Source organism: Symphalangus syndactylus, chromosome 5 (assembly GCF_028878055.3).
Source record: "Symphalangus syndactylus isolate Jambi chromosome 5, NHGRI_mSymSyn1-v2.1_pri, whole genome shotgun sequence".
In the NCBI taxonomy this organism is placed as follows: Eukaryota; Metazoa; Chordata; class Mammalia; order Primates; family Hylobatidae; genus Symphalangus; species Symphalangus syndactylus.
Window position 1 is genome coordinate 27,928,833 of NC_072427.2, and position 27,631 is coordinate 27,956,463.

Here is a 27,631-nt window from a genome sequence, read left to right on the forward strand (position 1 = left end):
TGGCAAAAATTAAGATAAGCATCCATTGATGTTGAAGCTGTAGGGAGTTTTCCTGAGCAAGTTAATTATGACAGCCCTTTTTGTTAGGCACCTAGACGATTCATCAAAATGAAATAAAACACCCACGCACTTGAAGAAGTTACCTGGTTATTTCCTTATCTGGGTGCTGGTTATGTGAGGTGTACAGTTGATGAAAACTTACTAAGCTTTATATTTATAATAGGTACAATTTTCTGTATGTGTAGTACATTTCAATAGTTTTTAAAATGTCTTTTGCCACAGCCCGCAGCTGTGTATAAAGCTATTCGCTTAACAGTGGAAAACATGGCAATGACCTGAATCCCCCTGGCTCCCGGGATCCTACCCCCTTAAGTTAAACAAATGAAATAACTCCCACTTCAGTTAAACTGGCGGTTGGCGCTGTTTTATTTTCCAGGGAAGGATTCTGGGAGACGCAGGAGGAGACTCCAGCATTTTCGTCCCGGGCACTTCCAGTGGGCTGCGGTCCGCTCTCAACCTCACTGGAGCAGCCCCCGCCCTCCCAGAGGCCGTTAGTCCAAGTCACGTGATTGTCGAATCCGCTGACCTGGCGCGACCGGAAAAAGAAATTCCCGGGCCCTGGCTTCCTGGCGCGATGATGAGGCACCGGGGGGAAGCGAGGCATGGGCTGCTGGAGCGGGAATGAGGGGGCGCCAGTGGCTCCGGAAACGGGGGGAGGTTGTCTGCCCTGGCCTCTCCGCAAACACAGTGTGTGCGGGCGTGAGGGCTGCCGGTCTGGTAGAGAAAGGGGGCGGGGGTGGGGGGCGGGTAAGCCAGAGCAGGCCAGCCGGCTTAGAGTCCCCGTGGTTCCCTTGGGGACGGAAGGGCCCCTGCCTCCCGGGGCAGGAAGTGGGGCTTGTCTGGAGCTGGGAGATCTTTCAGGTCTTCCCCAGCTCCAGGAGGACTTCCCAAGGACACCCACTTCCCCAGCCCCACCATGGGACTTGGACACATGCTTAGAATCAGTCTCACTCTTCCACACTGTTAGGAAGCCCCTCTACTCTTTCCAGAGCCAGAAAGTGGCAGTTTTGGGGTTGAGACTTACCCATCCAATCCATCCATCGGTGCATTCTAAGCGCCCAGTGTATACCATGACGTGTGCTAGGCACTGGGAGGACTTGAGCTGCCCAGGGAAGGGGAAATTGGAGGCTTGAATTGGCAGTCATAGTTAAGGCTCTAGGGGCAGAGACCTAACTGCGCCTTGTGTGTAGTGCTAAGGGCGCTCCCTGAGGATGCCTTCAACCTTAAAGGCGGATGGCAGGAGCTGGCTGGCTGAAGTACAGTTTGTGTACCAGGGGTTGGGAGGAGTGTGTCTTCAGACAGGGAACAGCTGTGCAGAGGCTTCAGGTGAGAGAGAGCATGGCTCCCCAGGAATGAATGCATTTCCCGTAGCTGGAGAGTATCATCTGGATGTTGGGGAAGGATGAAGCTGAACAAATAAAGACCAAATCTTCCTGGCTCTTGGATCACCACAATCAAGATAATGAACATATCTACCGGCCCCCAAAATTTCCTTGTGTGAGGGGCTATTTTAGGAAGTATGATCAAGAAGGGCTGGCCTGCCAGGGTGCAATGGATCACACCTGTAATCCCAGCACTTTTGGAGGCCAAGGTGTGCGGATGACCTGAGGTCAGGAGTTCAAGATCAGCATTAGTAGAAACCCTGTCTCTACTAAAAATACAAAAAAGCCAGGCGTGAGGGCGCATGCCTGTAGTCCCAGCTACTTGGGAGGCTGAGGCAGAAGAATTGCTTGAACCCAGGAGGCGGACGTTGCAGTGAGTGAAGATTGTGCCATTGTACTCCAGCCTGGGCAAAAGAGCGAGACTCTGTCTTACAAAAAAAAAAAGAAGAGGGGCTGGTCTGATGAGGTGTCACTTGAGCAGAGAGTGGAATGAAATAAAGGATAGCAAGCCACACACAGAGTGAAGCAGGCATGGAGGCAGGAGCAAGGCTGGTGTCCCCGAGCAGCAGCAGGGAAGCTGGAGTGGCTGGACTTGTGTGGGTATGGGGAAGAGGCGAGAGAGGTCACTTGTCTCTGTGAGGCCCAGGACTTTGTTTTGTCCCCTGCTGTACCCCCAGCACTTAGAGTGGGAGCTAGCACAGAGAAGGCACTCAATTGATGTTTGCTGAGCAGATGAATGCCTGGAGTAGACCTCAGAGCAGGGTTTGGTGGCAGGGTGGGTCAGGGAGAGAGTTTACTCAACAGCCTGGTGATAGGGGAGAACAAGTGGCCAGAGGGTATCCATCTGTGTCGGGGACCAGGGGTTCCTGCTGGGCAGCAGTGTGGGAGACACATGGATCCTGGCTACACCTCAGACCTCCCTCCAGCCTGATTACCTGCCTCCCTCCCTTGCAGAGATTCCGGTTCTGTGGTGATCTGGACTGTCCCGACTGGGTCCTGGCAGAGATCAGCACTCTGGCCAAGATGGCTGAGTGCACAGGGTCTAGTCTGGGTGGAGGAGGGGTGTTGGGCTGGGGATTGTGGGTGTAGATGATGGTGAGGTTTCTCTGGGGTTAGGGCCTCAGTGCTCTCAGCCTGTGCTACCATGCTTTGTGACCTTGATCCGTGGCTGGCCTGCTCTGAGCCAGTCCCCAGGAAGGAGGGGTGAGGTTTGCCAGCCTGGCTGATGTAAGGACTTCCCTTCCAGTCTTCTGTGAAGTTGCAGCTGCTCTGCAGCCAGGTACTAAAGAGCTGCTGGGATAGGGGAATGATGTGAGTACAAGACCCAGCACCCTATTGTCCCAGACCTTATGACCCCCAGTGCCCTGAAACTCTGCACTAGGCCCGGGGAGATGGGTGACCCAGCCTCACAATCTCTCTGGGACCTCCCATACTTCTTTTCAGCCGGTCTGTTCCTTATTGCAGGATCCAGGCTAGGGGTGAGGGGCTGGTGAATAGAGTACTGGCACCCTCTGAAGGTCTCCTTTCCCTATAGTATGAGAAGATCCTGAAGCTCATGGCTGATGCCAAGTTTGGCGAGTACCCCGTTGAGTCCACAGGCCCCAGGCAACCCTGGGACCTTGGCCTGGTGCCTGGTATAGAGGGGCCCCACACCCCTCCCGGCAGCATCCTGAACTTACTTTCCCTAGTGGAGGAGCATGAGGGAAAGAAAGACATTGACAGTCCCACCTTCCTGTCCTCTGCCAGCTCCTGGTGGAGCAGTAGCAGTGCCTGTGGCTCCAGGAGGTCTGGGGGCTTTGGGCCGAAGTTAATAGGGCAACTGGGAGGTGGTTGGGGCTACAGTGATACCCCCGTCCCACCCATGGGTCTCTCAGAGTCAGGCGATGTGAAGGCCACAGTGGTAGTGCTGAGTTTCATCCTCTCCAGGGCAGCCAAGCACAGTGTCGATGGCGAATCCTTGGCCAGTGAACTGCAGCAGCTGGGGCTGCCCAAAGGTACGGGTTGTGGGTGGGCAGCTGGGCAGCCTGTGGGCCAAAGTCTGCTAGAGAGCGGGCCAGGCCCTGTGACCCTGAGGTGTACCCTGCCATGTCTGGACCAGGAACCCAAGCCCAGCCCCCACCTGCTACCTCCAGAGCTTCTCTATTCTACCCCAAGAGCATGGGGCCAGCCTGTGCCGCTGTTATGAGGAGAAGCAAAGCCCCTTGCAGAAGCACTTGCGGGTCTGCAGCCTATGCAGTAAGTATGAGGCCAGCCAGGGTCCGGGCTCATTCTAGAAAGTGCACGCACCACGCAAAGTGCATGGAGAGTTCAGGGAGATGACTTAACCATGGTCACATACCAAGCAGCTGCAGAGCTGGGACCTGGCCCTGGGTCTCCTGACTCCGCGGACTCTGCGATGTGTACATACAGGATCAGACCTTGCTCTTTCCTCCTGGCTGACCCTTCTCTAGTCCCCTGTGCCCCATGTGTGAGCACCAGCTCACTCTTGTTCCTCCCTCTCCGAAGTATGGTCCCTGGCAGCACGAGTGGCAGAAGGGGGAGCAGAGACTGTGGACCCCTCAGCTGCATATAAGACCTCTGTGTGGTCTAGCTGTGTGTGCTGGGGGAGGCTTTTGGCCACCATTTCCCCCTCCGTAAACGAGACCCATACCTGTGGCATGGAGGACAGGAGGCTGGTGTGAGTGCCAAGCACTTGGAGCAGGGCCCTGAATGAGCATGGACGTGGGAGCAGGGGTGTTCCTCAACTTTATGCACCTTGGGGATGGGAGCGGGGCTCCCTGCGGGGCTTGACAAGGCATTGCTTTCCCCTACCCCACCTCTGTCCCAGCTGTGCAAGTGGACGTCTAGGAGGGAAGAAGCCCCTGGCTGTGTGACCTCAGGCTGGTGCCTGGCCATCTCTGGCTCTGAGTTCCTAGGAAAGTCAGCACCCAAGGCATGCCCTCTATTTTAGCACCTTGACAAGAAAGGCGGGGACACTGGGATCAGGCCCACACCCCTGGCCCCAAACCCCGTGGCCCCACCTGGAGGATGAGGAGATGCTGGGCTTGGATTGGGGAATCGGGTGTAAAGGGACCTCCTCACCCCTCAGCTTGGCTCAAAAGCTCAAGGCGTCAAAGGCTAAGCCTGCCACTCAGGAAGGAGGCTGGGCCCAGCCAGACACTCACCAGGACAAGGGCAAGTAAGATGAGCAGGGGGCCCAGGATGAAGAGAGCCACGGCATAGCTGGAGATGAAGACGTCCAGTGGGCTGGAGGCTTTGGGGCTAGGAGTGCCTAGAGCAAAGCAAGAAGGCTATGACCAGGTGGAGCTCTGCCTCCCAGACTTCTGCGAAGGCGGAATCTGGGCCCAGAAGGTGCTGCGGGACCGGAGATCTAGGGCTAGGAGCACCTTGGAGGGCTCCATGAGGAGGGGAAGGCAGGCTTCAGATCAGGGATGTGGAGGAGGCAGATGGACAGAGGGAGGGGGCCTGCAGAGGGAAGGAGGCACTGACCAAGGTCTAGGATGACGGTGTCTACCAAGAGGCCTTCTGCCTCCACAGGGTGTGCAGACCCTAGTGCAAACAGTCCCAGGAAGCTTTTACTCCTGGCGGGAGGCAAAGAGGGAGCAGGCCTGTTGCATGGTGAGAGAGGAAGCAAGAGAGAGGAGGCATCAGGCTCTTTTAAACAACCAGCTCTCCTGTGAACTAATAGAAAACTCATTGGATCACTTGAACCTGGGAGATGGAGGTTGCAGTGAGCTGAGATCGCGCCACTGCACTCCAGCCTGGTCTGTGAGCGAGACTCTGTGTCAAAAAAAAAAAAAAGAAAACTCACTCTTTGTCATGGGGAGGGCACTAAGCCATTCAAGAGGGGTCCCCCACCATGACCCAAACACCAAACACCTCACACTATAGGCCTCACCTCCAGCATTGGGGATCACATTTCAACACGAGAGGTGGATGGGACAAGTATCCAAACTATGTCAGAGGCCTCCCCCTCCCTGTCATCAGAGTCGTCTGTCCTCAGTTCAGGTGCCTGCTGGCCTCCATGCCTGGCTTCCTAGGAAGTCATCTTGGCCCCAAGGGGTTGGGCAGGGCCACTAGCCTGAGGGTTGGAGCCCTATCTCTCCTAGTCCCAGCCTGGGTCTCCATCACTGGCTAGCCTGCTCTGCTTGCCGCGTTCTCTCCACACCTGTTCCCTGCAGCCTAGGGGTAGGTCTGGGTGCAGGCCTGGGTAGAGGTCCAGGAGCAGATTCTGCCCCCCAGCTCATACCTCCTGTGCACCATGGCAGCCAAAATGCACCAGCATGACCAGGAGTGCTGGCTTGTCCCTGTAATCCCAGTGTTTTGGGAGGCTGAGGTGGAAAGCGCTTGAGACAAGCCTGGGCAACATAGCGAGACCGTGCCTCTACAAAAAATAAAACTAGGCATGGTGGCATGTGCCTGTGGTCCCAGCTACTCAGGAGGCTGAGGTGGGAAGATCGCATGAACCCAGGAGGTCAAGGCTGCAGTGAGCAAAGATTGCACCACTGCACTCCAGCCTAGTCAAGGGACAAAGACCTTGTCTCTAAAACAAGAAACAAAGTGCGCCAGTGTGTGGATACCAGCTTCTCCTGGTGTGTGGACCTGACCTCACTCAGCCCCATCAGTGAGTGGGAGGCTGCCTGCTGTCTTCCAGAACATTCCCAACACTACACCTGTGTCTCTCCTGCATTCTCTGGCAGGCTTTGTGAGGCGGCCTGTCACCCACCTCTCTGGCTGCCCTAAGGCCCAGCTCAAACCTTCCCTGCCCCTGAGAACCTTTTCTTGAAGAGTCTTTCCCCCACCCATAGGCCCCCTCATTTCAGAGCTTTTGGTAGGGTGAGTACAAGGATTGACTATCTGCTACCAGCCTGGGAGGAATTGTCCCTAGGGTTGGGTCTCTGGATGGCATATGAGGGTCTAGACCAGGACCCACATGCCTGTAACCTGAAGGGCAGGCCCTCGGCTGCCCCAGTGTCACAGAGCCCCTCATCCACCCTGACCTTCCAGGATAGGCCCAACCCCTGCATCATTTGGTCTTGGTCCCTGCTGGGAAGTCTGGTTACCCTGGCTTACCTACTTTGACTCCAAAGGTAATGCTGACATCCCCCGTGAGACACAGTGACAGACTGAGACTAACGTAGGGTTACCTGGCTCAGAGTCACCATGGCCAGGCAGAGCTCAGGTCCTAGCCCTGTTCAACCTCTGCCTCCTGGGTTCAAGTGATTCTCCTGCCTCAGCCTCCCGAGTAGCTGGGACTACAGGCACGTGCCACCACACCCGGCTAATTTTTTGTAGTTTTAGTAGAGATGGGTTTTCCCTGTGTTAGCCAGGATGGTCTTGATCTCTTGACCTCGTGATCCACCCACCTCAGCCTTTCAAAGCGTTGAGATTACAGGTCTGAGCCACTGCATCTGGCCTCCCTAACACCCTTCTAGCTCTGGTGCCCTGCAGGGTCTACCTTGGAGCACCTGGAGCCCAAGAAGCTGCCCCTCACCTTTGTGATCCCAGGGACCCCCTCCCTGATCATGATGAAGGCGGACCCAAACCCGCTGAGGAGCCCGAAGGAGCAGGGGTCAGCCTCTGCCTCCCATGGCCTCTCTGATGGGGAGGATGTTATCCCAGCAGCGTGAGCTGGGAGCAGAATTGGGGGGATGGGGGGTTTTCTCTGTGGGTAGCTCTGGGCTCCAGGGTGGAGCCCTCTTAACCTGGCCCCTCCCCTGTGACTCTCCTTGGCCCCAGGCAAAGAAAGCAGCTTGCCCAAGGTCACCTGACAGGTAGGGACAGAGTGGGACCTGGGTTCTTTCTCACCCAGCTGCAGCTTCCCCTCCCCGCTGCCGCTTCCACCAGGTGATAGAGAACCTGGCAGGCTGTGCCCCATAGAAGAGTTCACTTTCCTTCTGGTGAGGGTTGGGAACCAGCTTGGGTCGGGAGGGATGAGGGGTCTGGGGCTCTCCCAGCCCTGCCTCACATTTGAAGGATAGCATCTGGGCAGCAGCATGGTTTAGGCTAGACAGGGTGGCCCCTAGGTTTATAGCCTGGCCTCGGGCAGCTGCCATGCCACCTTCTCTTCTGCACATCCTGACCTGGCATCCTACCTAAAGGTCCTCAGGTCTCCTGCCCCCTGGGCATTGCCCCCACTCCCTGCCCAGACACAGCTGTCCTTGTCCTGGACTAATCTTCAGAGATTCTTGTCCAGCCCACAGCTTTGCTGGACGTCGCAGGCTGGGCCAGGCCCCCTGCCCAGGACTAACATCTCTTTGTGAGTCTCAACCAGACTGAGCTGCAGCTTCAGGGTCAGGGTAGGCTCTGACTTAATTGATGTGACCCAGGACAAGGGGATTTATTGATGGTGTCACATATGCTTAAGCTCTTGGCCTCTATGGTTTCTTTGGCGCATGATACCCCACTGTCCCATGCTTAGGTGCCCGCTTGTGGCCACAAGTGCCTTTCCTACCACCATCCCTACTTGAGGCCGGTGTCCAGGCACCTGTGGCTCCAGGCAGAAGGCTGAGTGCAGAGCCAGGCCTGGGCGGATGTTCTGCAGGGGCTGCAGGAGCTGACAGTCCTGGCCACCCAGCCCGTGGCCATCCATTCACCTTCACCGTGGCTGGCCCTTCATCCACCATCCTTCCAGGGGCCAGGCCTGAATCCAAACTGACTTTTACCTGCCCCTGGTCCCCCTCGTGCCTGTCAGGTTCTTGGCTGAGCATGATGGTCTTGCCCATTTCCTTGATTATCCTCAAGAGGTTTATAGAGCCACCTGGGGACATCACATCTCCTGTCTACAAGGTCCTCACCAGAGACATGACTGCCTTGGGCCGGGCCTGGGATAGTCAGGGGTTACACTCACCTGTTGGGACCTGGCTTCAGTGGCTTCAATCAGGGCAATGGCCTGATGGGCGGCTGCCCCTTCCCCTCTGCTTGGGGGAGGCAGGAGAGGAAGGTCAGGCAGGAGATCTGCTTCCTGCCCACCTGACGCTGGTTGGAAGCAAGGCACCCACATGTGCCTCTCACCTTGCTGCAGGTGCATCAGAGCCTGAACCCCACTCCTGATCTCCTGCAGGTGGGGATTCCAGGTTTCCAATGGGTGTCAGGGTGGGCTCCAGTGCTCTGCTGGCCCTAGGGAATCCTGGGCTCCATGAGGCCTTGGCCTAGCTGGATTGTTTCCCACACTGTCACCTCCCCACCCAGTCTCCTCCCCAAACATGGGGCTGCATGCTCTGTGCCCTGGGTGGGACATTGGAAGAAGTTCCACCTTCGAGGTTTGGATCACAATAAAGCCTCTGCCATGGGGATGTGCTGGCTGAAACAGATGGGGTTGAACCAGCCATGATACGTTGGCCTTGGGCAAGTCACCTGTGCCTTGCTTCCCTTTCCCCAGCAGCCAGAAGGGATAATAGCACCTATTTCACCCATACTCAAGTGTTCACTTGTTAGCAGAAACTGAGTCCCAGAGGAGGTGCAGGCAGAGCCATCGAGGCAGCACTGCAGCTGGACCTGGGTCTGAGTCCCATCTCCTGGCTGTGATATGCGTTGCTCTCTCTATTTATCTGGAGGACAGGGCTGTGCTGTTCTGGGGTCACTGTGACAATGCAACTGGCCAGTGTGAGTTGGTGATGGCCTCCTGAGATGGTTTGAGGTGGGCTAGAGGTGTGTCTTGAATGCTCCCTCGCCCCCACAGGGAAGACCCACTTAGGGAAGACTCATGTGTCTGTATGGAGGAACCCACATTCCCTGTCGCTCTGGCAGTGGCCATCTGGCTGGTCCACTCTTCCAGGTGGACCCTCTGTCCTCATGTGGTGCAAGTCCCATTGCGCCACCTCCAGACAGGCCACGCTAGCCCCAGGGCCTCCTTTCCCTGTTACCCAGCCCCCACCCCCAGGTATGTGCCACCTCCTTAAAGCCCGCTGTGTTCACCAGCTGTGTTTGAACTCTGTCTCTGTGCAAGGCCTCAGGCAAAGCCTGAAACAGCCTGGCTTGTAGAGGGCCAAGAGACCAAAGCTTGAAGAGAGAGTGATGTCTTCTAGAGCCCATTTAGCCTCAGCCCCAGGGCTGTGTCCATGCTGTTCCTGGCTCCAGTGAGCCAATTCTCTCCTGTGACACCTGTAAGGGCTCCGATGGTGATGGAGGTGGCTGGAGAGAACAAGGCTGCCATAACCCTCCCTCCCTGAGAAGGCCCAACGGGGAACATTTTAGGCATCAGGGCATTCCAGGGGGCATCTTCCAGGGACCCCTCCTACACCCTGCCCTGCCATGGCTCTCTAATGAGAAATTGCAGTTGCTTGGACAGTGGGGCTGACCCAGGACAAATGCATATATTAGGCTGGTCTTCAGAGTGCTGGGCTGGGGGCAGGGGCACTTCAGGGATAGGAAGGAGAGGGCTGTGTGTTCCAGAAGTACAGAGGAACCTGGTGCCAGCCGCAGTCAACCCCGATGTGCTGATCTTTCCACCCGCCCCCTTTGGTGTCTTGTTGCTGGCTGCTGTCTTTGGCCAAGTAAGCTCATTGTCTGGGCTCCTGGGGTCCCCTCACTGGGCCTCCCCACTGCCTGCAGGTAGGGGAGCCTTTGGGCCAGGACTATCCTTGGCTCCCCCTTCCAGGTGGTGGGTTCAAAGACCATTCCTGGGTTTCACCATCGCCAAGCCTCAATGGTGTCTTGATGGGCGCAGGAACTGCTGGGGCTTTCTAGGTTAAGACCCTTGCCTATCTGGTGTGCCCCCCCTGCAGTAGGGGGATGCAGGGGTCAGCCTCAGTCTCTGCCTTGGGAGCCTGCCTTACCTTGCCTGAACTCAGGCGATCTGCCTGCCTTGGACTCCCAAAGTGCTGCGATTATAGGTGTGAGCCACTGCACCCAGCCCAGCCTTGACTTTGAAATATATGTTGTACATCCAGACAACAGCGAACTCTGGGGGAACACCAAAGATGAGGAGAATGAGAGAAGAGATACCTCCAATTAAAGGAGTTAAGAAGAGATGCTTGAACTTATGTTTTAAAAAGTCACTGCAGGTTGGGCACTGTGGCTCGCACCTGTAGACACAGCACTTTGGGAGGCTGAAGTGGGTGAACGGCTTGAGCCTAGAAGTTTGAGATCACCCTGGGCAACATGGCAAAACCCCATCTGTACACAAAATACAATAATTAGCCAGGCCCGGTGGTGCCTGTGGTCCCAGCTACTTGGGAGACTGAGGTGGGAGGTCAAGGCTGCAGTGAGCTGAGATCCACCACTCCACTGCAGCCTGGGTGACAGAGTGACACCCTGTCTTAAAAAAAAAAAGTCACTGTTCTGGGGTTTTCTGGGTGAAACCTCTGTTTCCATAAAAAAAAAAAAGGGTCGAGACAGTATGTATTACTGATTCAAAATCATAACCACATGCTTAGAGTAAATCATTGTATCATTTCAAATCCAACCTCAGGATTATTAAAAGTTAAGTTTATTGGGTTTTTCTTTAAGCTTGGCTGATTCACTCAGGTCTGTCACTTCCAAGCCCATGTTTTACTACTTTGTAACCCTATTTGGAAGGAAAACTGCAGCTCACATTATGACCCATCCTGAGATGAAAAGTTTCACACATACACACCACATACACCCCCCACCACAGTATGATGACATGGCAACCCAACCTTGGGCAAATGGTACCACTGCCAGCAAATGCATTTTTTTCTTTATTTTGAATTTTTTTTCTGTATTTCTTCTAACAGCAGCAAATGCATTTAACATTTTATTGAGATTCTCAACAGCTGCCATTTGGTTTGTATAGCAAATTGTTTACAAAGTAACTTTTTTCCATTTTTGATATTTTAATGAAAATTATGTTCTTCAGTTTTAAAGCTCTGTCTCTCTCCCAAAGAAAGATTAATAACTAACTGCCAAGTAATGATTATTTAGGAAAAGAAGAAAAGCAAAAACAGCTTGTAAACACTTCTGGAACGTGGGTAAGGGTCCAAAGTCAAGACCTTCTGGGCCCAATGGAGGTGCTAGGCTTGCCTGGGGACACCATCAGCACTTCCCCATCCACAACATCCCCAACAGCTGGGAGCCATGCGCAGACCCCGGCGGGCTTCCTGTTCCACAAGCTCCCCTCTCTTTTTCCTCTCCACCCTTGCTCTTGGGCCTCCCTTCCAAATCTGCCTGACAAAGGCAGCAGGATCTTTAATACTGTTCAGCTTTGTCAATGGAGACAGGAGGCTTTAGAAAGTTGAGAGATTCCCTGGTCCAGTCTGGGGGAGGAAAAAATATGCAATATTTTGACATGCACAGCAGCTTTTGCTGTAAGTCCTGTGTTCCAAGGGTTTCATTTAGACCATAGGAAGTTGAAAGCAAAGTTTAAATGTTCTCTGCTGACAAAATGTGGTATATATCCATCAATGGACTTCTACTCAGTAATGAAAGGAACAAACTACCAAAACCTGTTATATGTCATGGACCAACCTCAAAAACATTAGCTAAGTAAAAAAGCCACACACGAGACCACATATTGTATAATTCTATTGATTTGAAATGTCCAAAAAAGGCAAGTTGATAGAGACAGAAATGGTGTGATTTACCTCAAGAGGTAGGAATTCAAGCTCTCTAGGGTACATGTGATACACACATGAGAAAAAATAAGGAAAAGAAAAGAAATTTATATGTAAATAAATGAAAATAATACTTCTCCCTGATTACAAAGAAAATTGCATTCTTTTTGTAATAATTTGGAAGACAAAATATGAAGAAAAGTCTTTAATTTTGCCACTCAAAACATTCTGGTTTGTTGCTTTTTATACTTTTTTATGCATATGAACATTTTAAAAACTAGAATCGTAATATATAGTCTTTTGTCACTATGTTTTGGGCGTATTTCTGTGGCAGTAAATGCATCCTTGGCATCATCTTTTTAAAAGCTCGATGTATATTAAGTTAATCATTGCCACCCCAGAAGTAAATTTTCTTATATATGTATTTTAATGGACGCAAGCAAGCATTTTGGGGCTGAATTCCTGGAAGTAGAATTTCTGGAGGAAAATAACATAAAACAGTTTTAAGATTTTTAATAGAAATTTTTAAATTATCCTGCAGAAAAATTGGTTGTTTATACTCCCAATAGGGGCAGAGCTCCAGTGTCCCCCTTCCATTTGTCCTCTTTGCTGATATTTAAGGAGAAAATCTCATTGTTTTCATTACATTTCTTTGGTTTCTAGCACTTTTGAAACTTTTTTTTTTTTTTTGAGTTGGAGTCTTGCTGTATTGCCCAGGCTGGTGTGCAACAGTGCAATCTCGGCTAACTGCAACCTCTGCCTCCTGGGTTCAAGCGATTCTCCTGCCTCAGCTTCCCGAGTAGCTGGGATTGCAGTTGCCCACCACCATGCCTGGCTAATTTTTGTATTTTTTAGTAGAGATGGGATTTCACCATATTGGTCAGGCCAGTCTCGAACTCCTGACCTCAGGTGATCCAGCTGCCTTGGCCTCCTAAAGTGTTGGGATTACAGGCGTGAGCCACGCTTCAGCCTTGAATCTTTTTTATATGCTTATTGGCCATTTTTATTCTTGTGGGAAGTGCCTGTTTCTCCATTGCCTGTTTTGTGGCCAAGCTCCAAAGTCACATTTCACTTAATTTTTATCCTGCTGATTGAAAGCATTTTAATATAAACAGGAGCAGGACAGACTGTAATTATCTAGATCTTGCTCTGTCACCCAGGCTGGAGTGCAGTGGCATGATCATAGCTACCACAGCCTCATACTCCTGAGCTGAAGCAATTTTCATACCTCAGCCTCCCAAGTAGCTAGGACTACAGGTGTGTGCCACCACGCTCAGGTAATTTTTAAAATTTTTCGTAGAGATGCGAATTCACTATGCTGCCCAGGCTGGTCTTGAACTCCTGACTTAAAGTGATCCTCCCACCTTGGCTTGCCAAAGTGTTGGGATTACAGGCGTGAACTACTGCTCCTGGCTGAGAGCTCATTTTGTTTGCTAGTGGTGATCTTGATATCTTTTTATATTTGAGGCTTTGCTGCTAGTGCCGAAGTATTACATTCACCATCTGAGGTTTGCAGGACTTTTGTTTTAATATTGAATAGATGGAACTGTTTAGTTCTGCATCTTTGCAGGTATACAAAATCTGCCTAGCAGGACTCTGCTTTATATACATTGAAAGCAAGAAGTAATACAGTAAAGTTTTGCCTGGCTAGAGGCTTTGGAAGAATGGAGTATTCTGATTTAATGCTATTAGCATGGAAGTGTGAAGGTGAAAAGAATTCAAAACTTACCATTTCCTGTCAAATGCAATTTGAAAATACAGCCAGTGATTCCACTTTTCTTCTCTAGTAAGTCTGGACATTCTGATCTACTTGGTGTTTTATTATAAAACTGCTAGTGTGCCTGCGACTTACATTGTGAAGATACTTTTTTAAAATTTGAGAGGTAAGAGGGTGTAAATGGTATTGGATGAGATCAGGCCGGATGAGAACTGAAACTTGTAAATATACTTTTCAGGCTGAATCTCTGATTGCCATTTGTTTTCTTATTTAACTCATAAAAATAAAACACATTGGGTGGAGGGTGGGAGTAGGAAGGAGATTTATGTCTTTTAATTGCATGCCATTGTTTCATATCAAGACAGAACATATGGCATCCCTGGCTTTGGACCTACAGAAGGAAACACGTTTTTGTACCTGCTGTATGCCGGAGGTTCATGAACACCTGGAGGGATCACTGCAGCACAGATTGCTGAGCCCTACTCCAGAGTTTCTGAGTCACTAGGTCCAGGGTGGGGCCTGAGAATTTGCACTTACAAAAAGTTCTCAGGTTCTGCTGGTGCTGCTAGTCCAGAGACTACATTTTTGAGAACCACTCTTGTCTACTAACTGTAAATTGTAGAACTCTAGAACAAAGCTTAGTTTGGTGTGGGAAAAGCAGCTCACAGGTTATGGAGCAAATCATGAAAGATTGAACCACTGATCCCAGCCTAGTGTGGAATTCAGGTAACAGGCAACACACAGTGACACAACACAATTCTTGGTTTTCATGATTGCAAGTCATAGCCAAGTGTCAAGTGAGAAATTCAGTTTCATTTGCAAAGCTTAGAGAGGCCAGGTGATTCTAGAAAAATAGGCCTTGTATATGCTTTAAACCAGTAAAGAGCTTTGAGTGCTTACTAAATGGAAAGCTTTGTGTTTTTATTAATTTTTTACTTTTCTTTTTTGAGATGGAGTCTTAGTCTGTCACCCAAGCTGGAGTGCAGTGGCGTGACCTTGGCTCACTGCAACTTCTGCCTCCCGGGTTCAAGTGATTCTCCTGCCTCAGTCTCCCGAGTAGCTGGGATTACAGGTACCCACGACCACACCTGTCTAGTTTTTGTATTTTTAGTAGAGACGGGGTTTCACCATGTTGGCCAGGCTGGTCTTGAACTCCTGACCTAAGGTGATCCACCCACCTAGGCCTCCCAAAGTGCTGAGATTACAGGAGTGAGCCACCGCACCCGGCACAAAATCTTCGTGTTTTTAAAGATATTAGACATGCTTCTTGTTTAAAAAAAAAAAAATCCTAATAATGCAGGAGAATAAGAGAAACTTTTCCAAAACAGAGAAATCATTGTGATTATCTTATTGGAATGTTGGATAATATAGTCCGTTTCATTAAACATCAAGTGTGCTATGGATTTTCCATTTTTATAGGATTTGTATCTCAATTGAGGTAATACTGCTAATTCTTGTACTTCATCTGAAGATGAAAAATGTAGGCCAAAATCATAGACCTTGCATAGAAGCTGGATAATGAAGACAGCTCTGGTGGAACACGTAGACATACGCACACTGATACACATATATATAAAGTATAAGCACATATATTTTTTAAAGTTTATTTTTAAAGTTTTAAAGCTTTTAAAGCAAAAGCCGGCCCCTCCCCTCTCCTGGAGTAGGCAGGCCCCACCCCTCTCCTCAAGTGGACGGGGACAGCAGTTGCCTGGGCAGCTTTCCTTGTGATGCCACAGGTTCCTCTGGACACATTGCTGCCTGGCCACGCCTCTTTTCCCTTTCATCTTTCTGATTGACCAATGGGCTTGGAGCATTAAGGCCCCGCCCCATTCTGCATTCTAGTGGTGCCCTGGTTACGCCTCCCCTGGCTCAGTCGCACAGCTGCCTGGTAGGTGACTGGACGTGTTCGCTGATGTGGCCCCAACCCTGCCCCCCTCCCCACCCCACGATGTTAGAAGAAACTCAACAGAGTAAACTGGCCGCAGCCAAGAAAGAGGTAAAACGCATCAGATCATGGCCCCCCTAACCCAGCCACAGATTCCCTTTGATGGCAAGACCACTGCCAGAGTCCATACCACTCCTGAGGCACACGGGGCTGGGTCCCCCCACCCTGGCGCCTCTATGCTCCCCCCAACCAAAGTCTTGTCAGTCAGCCCCGCCCCTTCAGCAAGCAGCCCAGGCCCTGCCCTCACCAATCACCCCAGGGTGACTTTGGGCAAGTGACTTCTGGGGCTCCCCGCTCCATAATCAGCCTTCACGTCCTGCCACCCCAAGCCCGACCTCCCTGAGTTCTTTGGGCTCTCCAAGGACCTGGGCCCCCCAGCCCCAGGCCCCACCCTCGCCAGTCATCCCTGGGTGACTTTGGGCTGGTGACTCCTGGGGCTTCCTGCTGCAGACTCCGCTCTCCCCTCCTGCTGACCCAAGCCCAACATCCCTGGGCTCTTTGGGCTGGTGTCTCCATGGACCTGGGTCCCAGCCCTACATCCCCCCGCTCCGCCATTGTGAATCGGTGACTCAGCCATCACACTGATATTCTTCCCCTCCCCCCCACAGGAGGAGTGGAATGTAGTGATGTCACAGTCCCCCAGGAACCCTCATTACTGCTTCAAGACCGGCCTTTGATCTTACAACCCAGTCCCCTAAGCATTCTCACCCCATTTCTGGTTCCTCTGGTCACAGCACAAATTTCCAGCTGGAAGGGGAATGGGGACTATGGGACCTAGGGGCAAGAGGTTTCAGGCTGCCTTACTCCCTTCACATAGACATTGACAGTGTGAAAAGCCTCCACTTCCCCTGTGAGCTCAAAACATTGACAGTATCTCTGGGTGGCGATGGGAGAACAAGTTTGGTTTGGTTTGGTTTTCTCCCAGGCTTCTACTCTCCAGAGAGACTTTAACATTCTTTTCTGAGTTCTCCACCTCATATTCTAATTCTCCACGGTTCTGGGGCCAGACTGTCCTTCAGTCAGTGGTCGCTGGAGTGAGATTTGCTCATCTTCTGTGGACTAGAACTTGGGAAATTGAACTTGACAGCTTGAATCTTCCTCATATCATCTCAACTTGGGGTACATTGGGTGCCACAGGATAAATGTGGGAGATCTTTCTGAAGCATCCATTTCCCTTGATTCTCTTGAGAAAAAACATTAATGTACTTAGGGATGACAGTCACATAGGTTTCTAAGAGTATACCAGACTTCTCTCTGAAATGAGACTTGAGTTGTCCTCTTTCTGATAAATTCCCAGATTTAACAAGAAAGCTGCCTTCTGCCATGAGGACACATTGATATAAAAGTTTGAGAGGTACTGGTGCACTTCACACTAACAGACATGTGAGGATGTGTGACTGTAACCCACACAGAGTGCAGTTCCTGTCTACTTAATGTTTACTTTTCTACCTCTGCCTCTGGTTTTGGTCCCTGGCAGCTACTGATTCGTGGCAAAACCCCAGAGCTTGGAGTCAGAAGACTGAGTTTAAGTTCCATTATTGCCCCCGCCCTTTTTTTTTAGCCATAATATCCATCCCTCTCAGTCACTAAGTGATCGTGACAACACCTTGTACAGTTGTTGGTGGCATTAAATCAGATGGTGTATAAGAGTATTTTGCAAAAACTATAAAGGAGGATGTGGCTGTAGAGGCTGGAAGTTCTCATGAGTGTTACTGCTCTTCTTTCCCACAGCTAAAAGAATATCAGCAGAGGAACAGCCCTGGTGTTCCGGCACGAGTAAAGATGAAAAAGAAAAAACCTGGCAGTAGCCCTGAGACAACCACTTGTTTTGGTTGGCACTCACCTGGGGATGTGAGTCTTGGCTGGCCTGGCTCCTGGGGACAGGGGGCCCAAGGGGCAGTGGAGGGTAATTGTTAAGATTGCTGGGTACTGATTAAGAATTCTGGGTTTGAATCCTGCCTCTCCCTCTTCTAGGGATCTGATTTACGGCAAACTTCTTGAGCTCTTTGGGCCTCTCTTTTCACATCTGTAAAATCGGGGGAGTATTGTTTGACTTCCATTTGTGAAGTTTAAATGAGATTCCTTATTGTTGTTGTTTTTATGTTAATCCCTAGTACATGGCTGGCTGTAAACACCCAGGATACTCAGGAAATGGTCGTTGCTGTTTGATTTTCCTGATCCCCAGTCTCAAGGGGAAGCTGGGCCAATGAGTACAGCCACTTGCCATCAGGCTGTACCTATAGGAGTCACTGAAGGGGGCCCAGGGTGCATTGAGGAGAGCCCCAGGCACTAGGAGCAAGAGAAGGTCTAACTTGCCACCAGCTTGCTGGGTGACCACAGAAAAATCACTTCTTCCGCTGGGCTTCAGTTTCCTCCTCTGTAAGATGATACTGGATAAGATCAGTGTCTTTCAAACTTGTTTTTTAGCTGGAGCCCCCTTAGTTCAAGTGAACCCTTACTCAGGAGTCTGTCTTTTTTTAATAGAGGTGGAGGTCTGGAGCTCTACCAGATTCATCACCCATGTCCTGGGCCTGAGGAGAGGGGTCCAGTGAGCGTATTAAGAGCTGCATTGGTCAGGTGACGCCACTCTGTGACTGCATCGCTCAGGGGAATTTTCCATCTATTTGTTCCTGCCCCTGGCAAGGCAGCGGGTGGCCATTTGGAAGAATGGCACAGGCCATGGTTTTAATCTCCTCTGCTCTTCTTCAGCGTTTTGCTTTCCTGAACCCACATCTTCCCCCTGCCCTGATTTTCTTTCTTCTCTCTAAGCCACTTTTGTCTTTCTCCCCCTGCGCTTGTTTTTCCCTTGTCACCTCCTGTAGATTCAGGACATTCTGAAGGTGGTGGTGTCCAACCTTAAACATTCCGATGGGGTAGTGCTCCCCCATTGGACAAGTGGAAGGTGAGGCAGTGCCAAGACCCCTCTCTGGCTTGCTGTCTCCAGCTGTGTAAGCCCCTGAGGCTTCTCTGATTTGGGGGATACTTGGCCTCTGCCTTGTTTTATGTTGCTGCCATTAACTTTCAGCCTGTTTATGTCTGCCTCTTCACCTGCTTGATTGACTGGGGTTTTTCCTTCCCCATATCTTTTATCATCTTGGAAACTTTGAGACCTTAAATTTTAAAAGTAATTTGGGAATAACATACAGAGCAGGCATGTGGGATTTGGGGCTTTTTTTTTTTTTTTTTTGAGACAGACTCTCACCCTTTCACCCAGACTGGAGTGCAGTGGTGTGATCTCAGCTCACTACAACCTCTGCCTCCCAGGTTCAAGTGATTCTCTTGCCTTAGCCTCCTGAGTAGCTGGGATTACAGGCACCTGCCACCACGCCCAGCTAATCTTTGTGTTTTTAGAAGAGACGGGGTTTCACCACGTCGGCCAGGCTGGTGTTGAACTCCTGACCTCAAGTGATCCACCCGCCTCACCCTCCTAAAGTGCTGGGATTACAAGCATGAGCCACCATGCCCGGACCCCTGCTGTTTTATACTTTCTCTATATCCATAACTGTTTCCTATGTAATTTGTTTGAATTTCTCATTTTTATAATTCCCACATCATCTGTTACCCTGAAGGATCTGGAGGTAAGAGGCCTTGGGCCAAGGTGCAGTGACCCTGCAGGCCAGCCCTCCAACCTCCTCTCACAGCAGGGGCTCCGCCAGCTGAGACAGCCTGACAGCCCACACACACCCCAGCCCTAATGATCATTCTCTTTACCTCTCCCCACAATCCTCCTCCAACTCCTCCTGTCTGCATGTGCCTCAGAGCTGGTACCAAGAACTGGAAGTAGCCCTACAGTCAAGCTACACAACAATCAATGAACTAAATGAAAACATAGAATCATTGGTAAGAGTCCAGTGGGGTCCCGTGAGTCCACGCTGCCAATCCTGGGCCTTAGTTCCCCTTGGGGCCCTGAAGAAAGGAGTTGGGGGCCCCTGATGCCAAGGACACATGGGGAGCTGGAGCACCCAGGCCTCACCTGGAGGGACCCCAGAGCAAGGAGCATGCAGCATGGCTCTTCTGTCGCTGCCCTCTTTGCCAACTCTCTCTCCTCCAGACACCCCACTCCAATCATTGCCACACATGCCCTGGGGTTGTCACCTCTCAGGGAAGCGCTAGCCTGACTGGTTGCCAGGGGCCCCATATTTCTGCCCTGACTCAGTCCCTAATTTCCTCTTTGAGTCTGGACAAGCCACCTCTCCTCCTTGGGCTCATGTTTCTGGAGGAGGTAGAGCATCAAAGGTCTCTGTTAGCTCTGAAAGTCCAAGATTTAAAGGCCTCTAGAATGGAAACCTGAGGGCCAAGGGCTCCTGTCTGTCCTTTTCCATCCTATATCTGCTGTGAAGAACCATAATTGTCCTGTATGTGCTCAGTAACTGTTTGTGGAATGAAGGCACCTTTCTAAATCACAAGCTGGCAGAAGGGTGGGTCTTTCTCAGTCTCCGTCTCTAGAGGTTTATGTTACCGTCCTTTCGAGAGAATCCAGATTGAGACTTTGAGTTCTGTGGCCGTGGGCAAAAGCCAACAAAGACACAAATCCTCTGTCTTTGGGAGCTTGAGGAGAGTTGACCAGTTCTTGCCATTGGGTCTGAGTACATTGCCTTTAAAATCCATTCCTGACCCCTGCCTACCGCTTCCTGGTCTGGCGAGTAGAGTTGAGGGGGCCACCCTCAGTCACCTGAATTTGACTCTCCCCACAGAAACAGAAGAAGAAAAAACTGAAACATCAGCTGGAAGAAGTAACGTGATTTCTTTGCTCACAACATGACTGCCGGGTTTGGGGGGCACTCAGATGTAGAGGCACCAAATCTCGTCTCGCCCACTCCCAGCCTGGGGAAGAAGGCTGACCACTCAGATTCCACCCCATCCCCACAGGATCCCTGATAACCTGGTCCCATGGGTGGGCCTGTCCTGGGGCATTGGTGGCATTCCGGGGGTGTGTCTCTTGCTATGCCATCTCTGCCTCCCTGTGGTAAGAGCTCTGTCTTCCTATAGGCAAAGAAAGCAAACAAGGAAATACACGAAACACAAACGGAGCAGTTAGAGGTGAGTGGCGGGTGGGGAGCTTTCTCCTGTCCTCCCGAGAATGTTTCTTTCCTTCTCTTTCAGCACTTGCTTGGCTTTTCTCCCAAACATTCAATTCCAGGCAATCAACATCCTCACGTTGGAAAAGGAAGACTTGAAGACCGCCCTTTACCATACTAAACGTGCTGCCCAACACTTCGAAGGTGGGAATCTGGGCATCCCATCATCCTTCAACCTGGCACTTTGACAGGTCTTTAGGGGGAGTCCTTTGGGCCCCATCTCAACCTCTCTCATTACAGAAGAGTCCAAGGATCTGGCTGGCCGCCTGCAATACTCCTTACAGCGTATTCAAGAATTGGAGCGGGCTCTCTGTGCTGTGTCTACACAGCAGCGGGAAGAGGACAGGGTGAGTCCAACCAGCTGCCCCATCCCCTGGCAGCCTGGCTTCCCAGATGGAGGAGTGAGCCTAAAGGTCCCTTCTGCAGGATGGAGTGTCCTGCCCAGAAGGCAGCATGGTCATTTCTCACTACTTTTGTGTATGGTTGTTAGAGGCAGCCTGGGGCTGAGTCAGCTGCTGTGGGTGAGTTGGGGGGCACTGTGGGGAGTGAGCACTGGATGCAGAGCTCAGAGGCCAAGTGCCTGCCCTGCCCTTACCTGGCTGTGGCCTTGGCTAAGTCCTAGGTGGGGTATTTGGTACTTGTACTGTGAAGGTACAGAAGAGTACCTTTAGTATGTTACCATTTCTGTAGAGAGAGGAAATGTGTGTTTGTGTGTGTGTGTGTGTGTGTGTGTATGTGTGTGTACATGCTATGATGAGATACATAAAACATGTCTGCAAGCATTCATAAAAAAACTCAGGAGAGAGTAACAGGGTGCCTGGGAGACACTTCCCTTCTGTACCTTCTGAGTTTTAGACTATGCGAATGTATCATCTTTTCAAAAAGTGAACAAAAGATTAATTTTCCCCTTCCTATCTGTGCCCCCACCCCCAGCAAGAAAAATGGGCTTAGAGAATCAGATAGACCTGGGTGTTCAAATCCCAGCTCTGTCTAAGTGATCTTAGGCAAGCCCTTCACCTCAAACACTCCATGTTTTTCATGTACACAGTAGAGGTAATCCTAGTAACTGTCTTATATGGTGGTTGTGAGGATTAAATGGGATTGCTAGCATGGAACCTGGTGAAGCACTCCATAACAGTTCAAACAGTGGTAGTAATAACAGCAATAACAATAGCAATATTATCTGATCTCTCTGGGCCTCTGTTAGCCAGCTGTAAATTCGATCTCTTTCCCTGTCCCTTCCAACTTTACTGAGTTCTTTTAATAAGCAGGCCACGGGCTTGGAAATGCCTTGATCTTTACTAACCGAATTGTATATTGAGCCTAGCCCTAGCCCTTTTAAGGGGCACTGCCTGGGCTCCCCAGATGGAAACTTCTCACTCTTCACCATCCAGTCCTCGAGCTGCAGTGAAGCGATCCTCCAGCGGCGGTTAAAGCAGACCCTAAAGAAGGGGGCGCTGCTGAACGCCCACATGACACAGGTGAGGCTTTGCAGAGGGAGGGATGTGGAAGGAAGATGACCCCAGGTGGCCTGGAGCAGGTGAGGACCAGTGACAGCCCTTCCTAACTTCTGTGCCAATTTCTTGCAGATGACAGAGTCTCTTAAACAAGTGGAATTAGAGAGAAACGAGTATTCTTATCATATAAAAGCAGAGAGGGCCCGGTGGCAGGAGAGGATGAGGAAAATGTCGGTGGAGGTGAGACCTGACCCTTCAGCCCCCCATCTTAGATAGGTCACTGGATCTTTCTGGGCATCTGTAAAATGGGAATAGTACAGCCAGAGGTGGTCATGGGTCTGGGCTTTGTGGAGATGGGGGCAGAGAGGGAGATGGTAGCCTGTCCAGCCACCAGCCCCTCTCTCCAGGGCCCTTTCCCCTGTGCTTTGGGCAGACTCTTACATTGAAAGAGGAGAAGAAACGTGACATACAGCGGATAGAGGAGCTGGAGAGGAGCTTGTCCCAACTCTACAACCAGATAGGTAAGATGGGGCTGGTGTGACCTGGGAGCAGGAGTGGCATCAGAGGTCTGTGGGGGTGGCTTAGAATGCCCCAGGGAGGTGGGTGGATGTAAGGGCTTTGAGGCAGAGGGAAAGAGGTCTGTGCCAGAAGACGGCAAGTTTTGTCATCTCCATAGCCTCAGGGTCCCCATCAGCAAAGAGGGAGGGGTGTCCGTTGTCAGCCACCCACAGTGCTCTCTATGTGAAAGTGGCTTGGAAATTGGCTACCGTCGGGTGCGAGGAATCATTAGCAGTGAGGCCAAGTTTGGGAAGCCTGAGAGGAGCTATGCATCAAGAGGAGGGTTTTTTTGGAGGGGGGTGGGGGGGGGTGGGGAATCCAGAGGCCCTTATTGTCTGCTTCATTTCTCAGCTGAGCCCCAGTCCCCGGCACCCTGGGGCTCAGCAGGGACCTCTGAGTTGGAGCAGCTGCAAGATGAGGCCAAACAGCTGAGGAAGGAAGTGGAGGTACTGGAGGGAAAGCTCCAATCCCAGGTGGAAAACAACCAGGCCTTGAGTCTCCTGAGCAAGGAACAAAAGCAGAGGCTCCAGGAGCAGGAGCAGAGGCTCCGAGAGCAGGAGGAGCGGATGCTGTGGGAGCGGGAGAGACTGTGTGAGACAAACCAGAAGCTTCAGGAGCAGCAGGAGATGCTACAGGAGCAGGGTGACAGGCTGCGAAAGGAGGAGCAGAGGCTGCGAAAGCAGGAGCAGAGGCTGCGAAAGGAGGAGGAGGAGAGGCTACGAAAGGCGGAGGGGAGGCTGCGAAAGGCGGAGGGGAGGCTGCGAAAGGAGGAGGCGACGCTGCGAAAGCAGGAAGAGAGGCTCACGCACTCCCAGAACCACAGGCTCGACAAGCAGCTGGCCGAGCCACAGCGCGGCTTCGAGGATCTGGTGGGTTGCCCCACCTGGGGAGCCTGCCCTCATCCCTATCCCTCCAGGCCTTTGTTTCCCCACCTGTAAAATGGGACAGTGTAGCCCTCACAGGAAATGGTACTTCTAAAGGCACCTGTGAGCCAGAGCTCATCAGGCCCTCCTCTGATGGCTGTGGGGGAGAGGGGATGATTTTTCTAACCTGCCTCCACCCTTCCCGGTGACATGGGAGGCAGACACCAAGTTCAGGGGTCCCCAGCTGCAGCGGATGGCCACTGATTGCTTCTCTCTGTGCAGAACAACGAGAAGAGCGCACTGCAATTGGAGCAGGAAGCAAACGAGTTGCAGGAGAAGCCAGGCGAGGTGAAGAAGATGGTAACCTCTGCCCCATCCAAGAAGGGCTGGGAGGCGGGCACCAGCCTCGGGAGGGGAGGTGCCAGGCCAAAGGCAGCTCCAGCTGGGGGGCAGGTGACCCCAGCACCCTCCAGGGCAGCCCTATGAATGTTTCTTGCTTCCTGCCCTGTGACTTTTAGAGGTGGGTATCCCTGGGCTCCTCCCAGATGTGGACATCATCATCCCAGCTAGAGGCATGGATTCCCCCAATCATAGGGGAAGAGATGGTGGTATAAGAGGCTCCTTATGCCGGGCACGGTGGCTCGTGCCTGTAATCCCAGCACTTTGGGAGGCTGGGGCGGGAGAATCACTTGAGGTCAAGGGTTTGAGACCAGCCTGGCCAACATGGCGAAACCTCGTCTCTACTAAAATTAAAACAACAACAAAAAAATTAGCCAGGCATGGTGGCACATGCCTGTAATCCCAGCTACTCAGGAGGCTGAGGCGTGAGAATCACTTGAGCCCGGGAGGTGGAGGTTGCAGTGAGCTGAGATTGCACCACTGCACTCCAGCCTGGGCCACAGAGTGACACTGTCTCAAAACAAAACAAAAAAGCCTCCTTAGATTCAAACTGGATTCCAGCCTCGGTTCCGCCGGTCACCATTCAGCTACTGTTCATCTCTTAGTCTCTGTTTCTGTAACTTCAAAAGGAAGTTAGCATTTTCCTTGCAGAGGCACTGAGAATTGAATGGGAGAATACATGGAAAGCATTAGGCATGTAGCACACTTAGCAGATGGTGGTTGGCTCCCTCTGCTTTTCCACCAGTCTGTGGCCTACAGTTTAAATGGTGGGAAGAAGGACGTGAGATTTGAGGCTGGGGAAGGAGGCATGGGGTTCTAGGCAAGGGAGGAAGTCTCTTAGGCCTGGAGCAGGGGACCAGGGTCCTGGGCAGGTGACAGAGCCCCCACAGTGCCCTGGCTACCCTATTAATGGGCCCAGAATCTGGAAGCCAGCCACCATGTGCCCTCATGCCCAGGGACTTCCTGCAGGTGGAGCTGAAGAGCCAAGAGTCTCAGAGTCTGCAGCAGCAGTGAGACGAGTACCTGGGTCACCTGCAGCAGTACGTGGCCACCTATCAGCAGCTGACCTCTGAGAAGGAGGCGCTGCACAGGCAGTTACTGCTGCACACCCAGCTCATGGACCAGCTGCAGCAGCAGGAAGCTTGGGGCAAAGCGGTGGCTGAGATGGCCCGCCAAAAGTTGCAGGAGACCCAGGGGAGGGAGTTGCTGAGAATGGGCCCCCGAGGGGAATGACCTGGCAACCTCTGTGCCTTCTCACTCTGTTTCCTGTCCCCTTAGGAGCGCCTAGAAGCTGCCAGCCAGCGGAACCAGCAGCTGGAGACCCAGTTGAGCCTCATGGCTCTCCCTGGAGAAGGTACAGGAGACCACTCAGATGAAGAGGAGAGAGCCCCAGGAGGAAGGGGGAACTGTTAGCAGCATAGGATTGAGGAGTTGGAAGAGACCTTTAGAACAGCTGGTCATTATGCCAACTGGGTTTCTGCACTAAGTTCAGCATCAACATGGTGACCTCCTGGGAACAGGGGGCCACCAGGTTGCCTAAGGATGAATGAACTGGCCCAGATCAGAAAGGGAGCAGGTCAGGACTCCCGCACTGACAAGTAGTGGGACTGTGCCTGGGCAATGTAGCAAGATCTTGGTTCTTAAAATGAAAAATAAAGAACAGCAGCTCATTCCCCTTTGGGGAGGGTCTGGCTCAGGGTTACACAGTAAGGGTGGGGACAGTGGTGGGCTCACAGTACCACCTTTGTTGGGTTGTATGAGGACCCCTCTGGCCACCTCCCCACAGGAGATAGAGAAGATCTGGACGGTGGGGAGGAGGAGGCGCCTCGGCCCACGTCAAACATCCCAGAGGACCTGGAGAGCCGGGAGGCCACGGTGAGCCTGACTTTCCCTGCTCCTACTTTGCCGCCTTCCTCTGTGGTCCCTCCCAGACCCCCTTATGCTCTTGGTTTTCCCGCCTTCTGATTGCTCTGGACCCTCACCCCTTCTGGGAGCCAGTGGTCAGACGCCATTTCACCTGTAACCAACAGGTGCACTCTCTGAGGCCCCAAGGGAAGGGGCTGTGCTTCACCTCCCTGCCCCATTTGTTCTGTGTATGCCCCTACAAGAATACTCACCTCTTGCCTTCAAGTGGCATTTTTCAACTCCGCTGGAGCCAGTTCCCAGGAGGAGCAGGCACGGCTATGTGGGCAGCGGAAGGTGCGAAGGCTGTGCTGCCTGCACCTGGCTCATCTGGTGGCCTCGGCCTGGAAGGAGCCAGAGGCAGAGGCCCCGGCCCCAGGGACTGGGGGTGAGTTTGTGTGTGGGGAGAGCTACTGGGTCCTGAAGGAGGCCATGGAGCAGGTGAAGGTGAGTGAGTCCTGGCATGGGCTTAGAAAAGTGGGGGTGGGGCAGGACAGGTCACTCCCGAGATGTGACCCCATTATTTTGGCTCCAGAGCAGCTTTATGGACCTCCCGAAGGAGAAGGCGGATGGGAAGGAGCAGGTGGAGAAACTAGAGCTTGGAGTCATCCAGCCCTCTGGAGCGACAGATGGCATGAGTGAGCGGGAGGCCAGGGCATGGCAGGGGGAGCTGCAGGGCCGTTGGAGGGGCCCCAGTGTCTGAGCCGTGTCCTCTCTCAGGAGAGTACATCACCATACATGAGAGCCAGGGGGCAGTGCCAAACACGCGCACCAGGAGATGGAGGATGCCATCATTCTGGCCCAGAATGAGGAGGAAATGAAGGTAGGGTGTGCAACATCTTTGTGGGGGTGGGGGTTGACATGGGCGCTGGTGCCGGCTCCGGAGTGGCAGCTGAGCACCCCTCCATTCAGGCGAATCTACTGGAGCTGTAGGAGCTGATGTTGCCACTTGTAGGCGACCACAACGAGGGGCATGACAAATTCCTCACCGCTGCCCAGAACCCTGTTAATGAGCCCGCTCCAGGGGCCCCAGCCCCCCAGGAACTTGGGGCTGCCAACGGGCAGAGTGCTGAGTAGAGCCCTCAGGTGGGGTGGGCAGGCAGGAGCAGGGGAGGCTAGCACTGTGCTCAGACCCCCGCCTCCCTCTCTCTGAAGATTTTTATGAGGTGAGCCTGGACAACAGCATGGAGCCTGCACCAGGAGCGGCCAGGGAGTGTTCTCCCCATGACAACCCCACTGCACAGAAGATCACGCAGCTGCTTCCTGTAATGCAGGACACCCAGGAGCACCCAGGCTTGCCCAGCAAACCCTGCATGCCATTCTTTTACCGAGCAGCCAAGAACAGGGAGGTAAACATCATCATCATCTAAGAGCTGGTCAAGAAATTTAAAACAACAACAAAAAGTGATGGGGTTAATCTCCCACACAATTCATTTACTCCATTTGAATGTTAGAGCCACTCACGTTTATTTGTGTTTCTAATTTACAGTTTAAATTTATTTGTAAAAAGTTAAGGGAGAGTGGGTCTTTCCCTGATGTTCACTCTGGCATCGTTTAGCATTTTTCTTTTTTGAGAATTGTAGGTCATTAGTACACATATCGAGTTTGCCCTTAGGTAGTGGGAGTTCAAACACACAAAGACCCACTATCTGCACAAAACTATTCTTGCTGGTTTGGAATAGGCTGCCATGCTTTTTTAATGTTAGTGCAGCATGTATATTCATTACAGAATTCAGATAAAATGTGCTTATGTTCT

General features: G+C 52.0%; 1 protein-coding gene and 1 pseudogene across 1 annotated transcript; both read left to right on the top strand.

Annotated features, from left to right (window-relative positions):
• The first annotated feature begins 487 nt into the window (after positions 1–487).
• On the top strand, positions 488–17,395 carry LOC129481540 (COMM domain-containing protein 4-like; annotated as a pseudogene).
• LOC129482198 (golgin subfamily A member 6C-like) lies at positions 15,560–27,631 on the top strand. The gene is given in 19 exon segments (XM_063638695.1): positions 15,560–15,669; positions 17,350–17,469; positions 19,378–19,458; positions 20,313–20,351; positions 20,608–20,658; positions 20,759–20,840; positions 20,937–21,043; positions 22,091–22,177; positions 22,286–22,393; positions 22,587–22,674; positions 23,063–23,580; positions 23,857–23,922; positions 25,252–25,327; positions 25,760–25,848; positions 26,411–26,513; positions 26,596–26,640; positions 26,643–26,698; positions 26,788–26,941; positions 27,031–27,631. Coding segments are annotated over 19 exon segments (2,169 nt in total). The 5' UTR covers positions 15,560–15,585; the 3' UTR covers positions 27,246–27,631.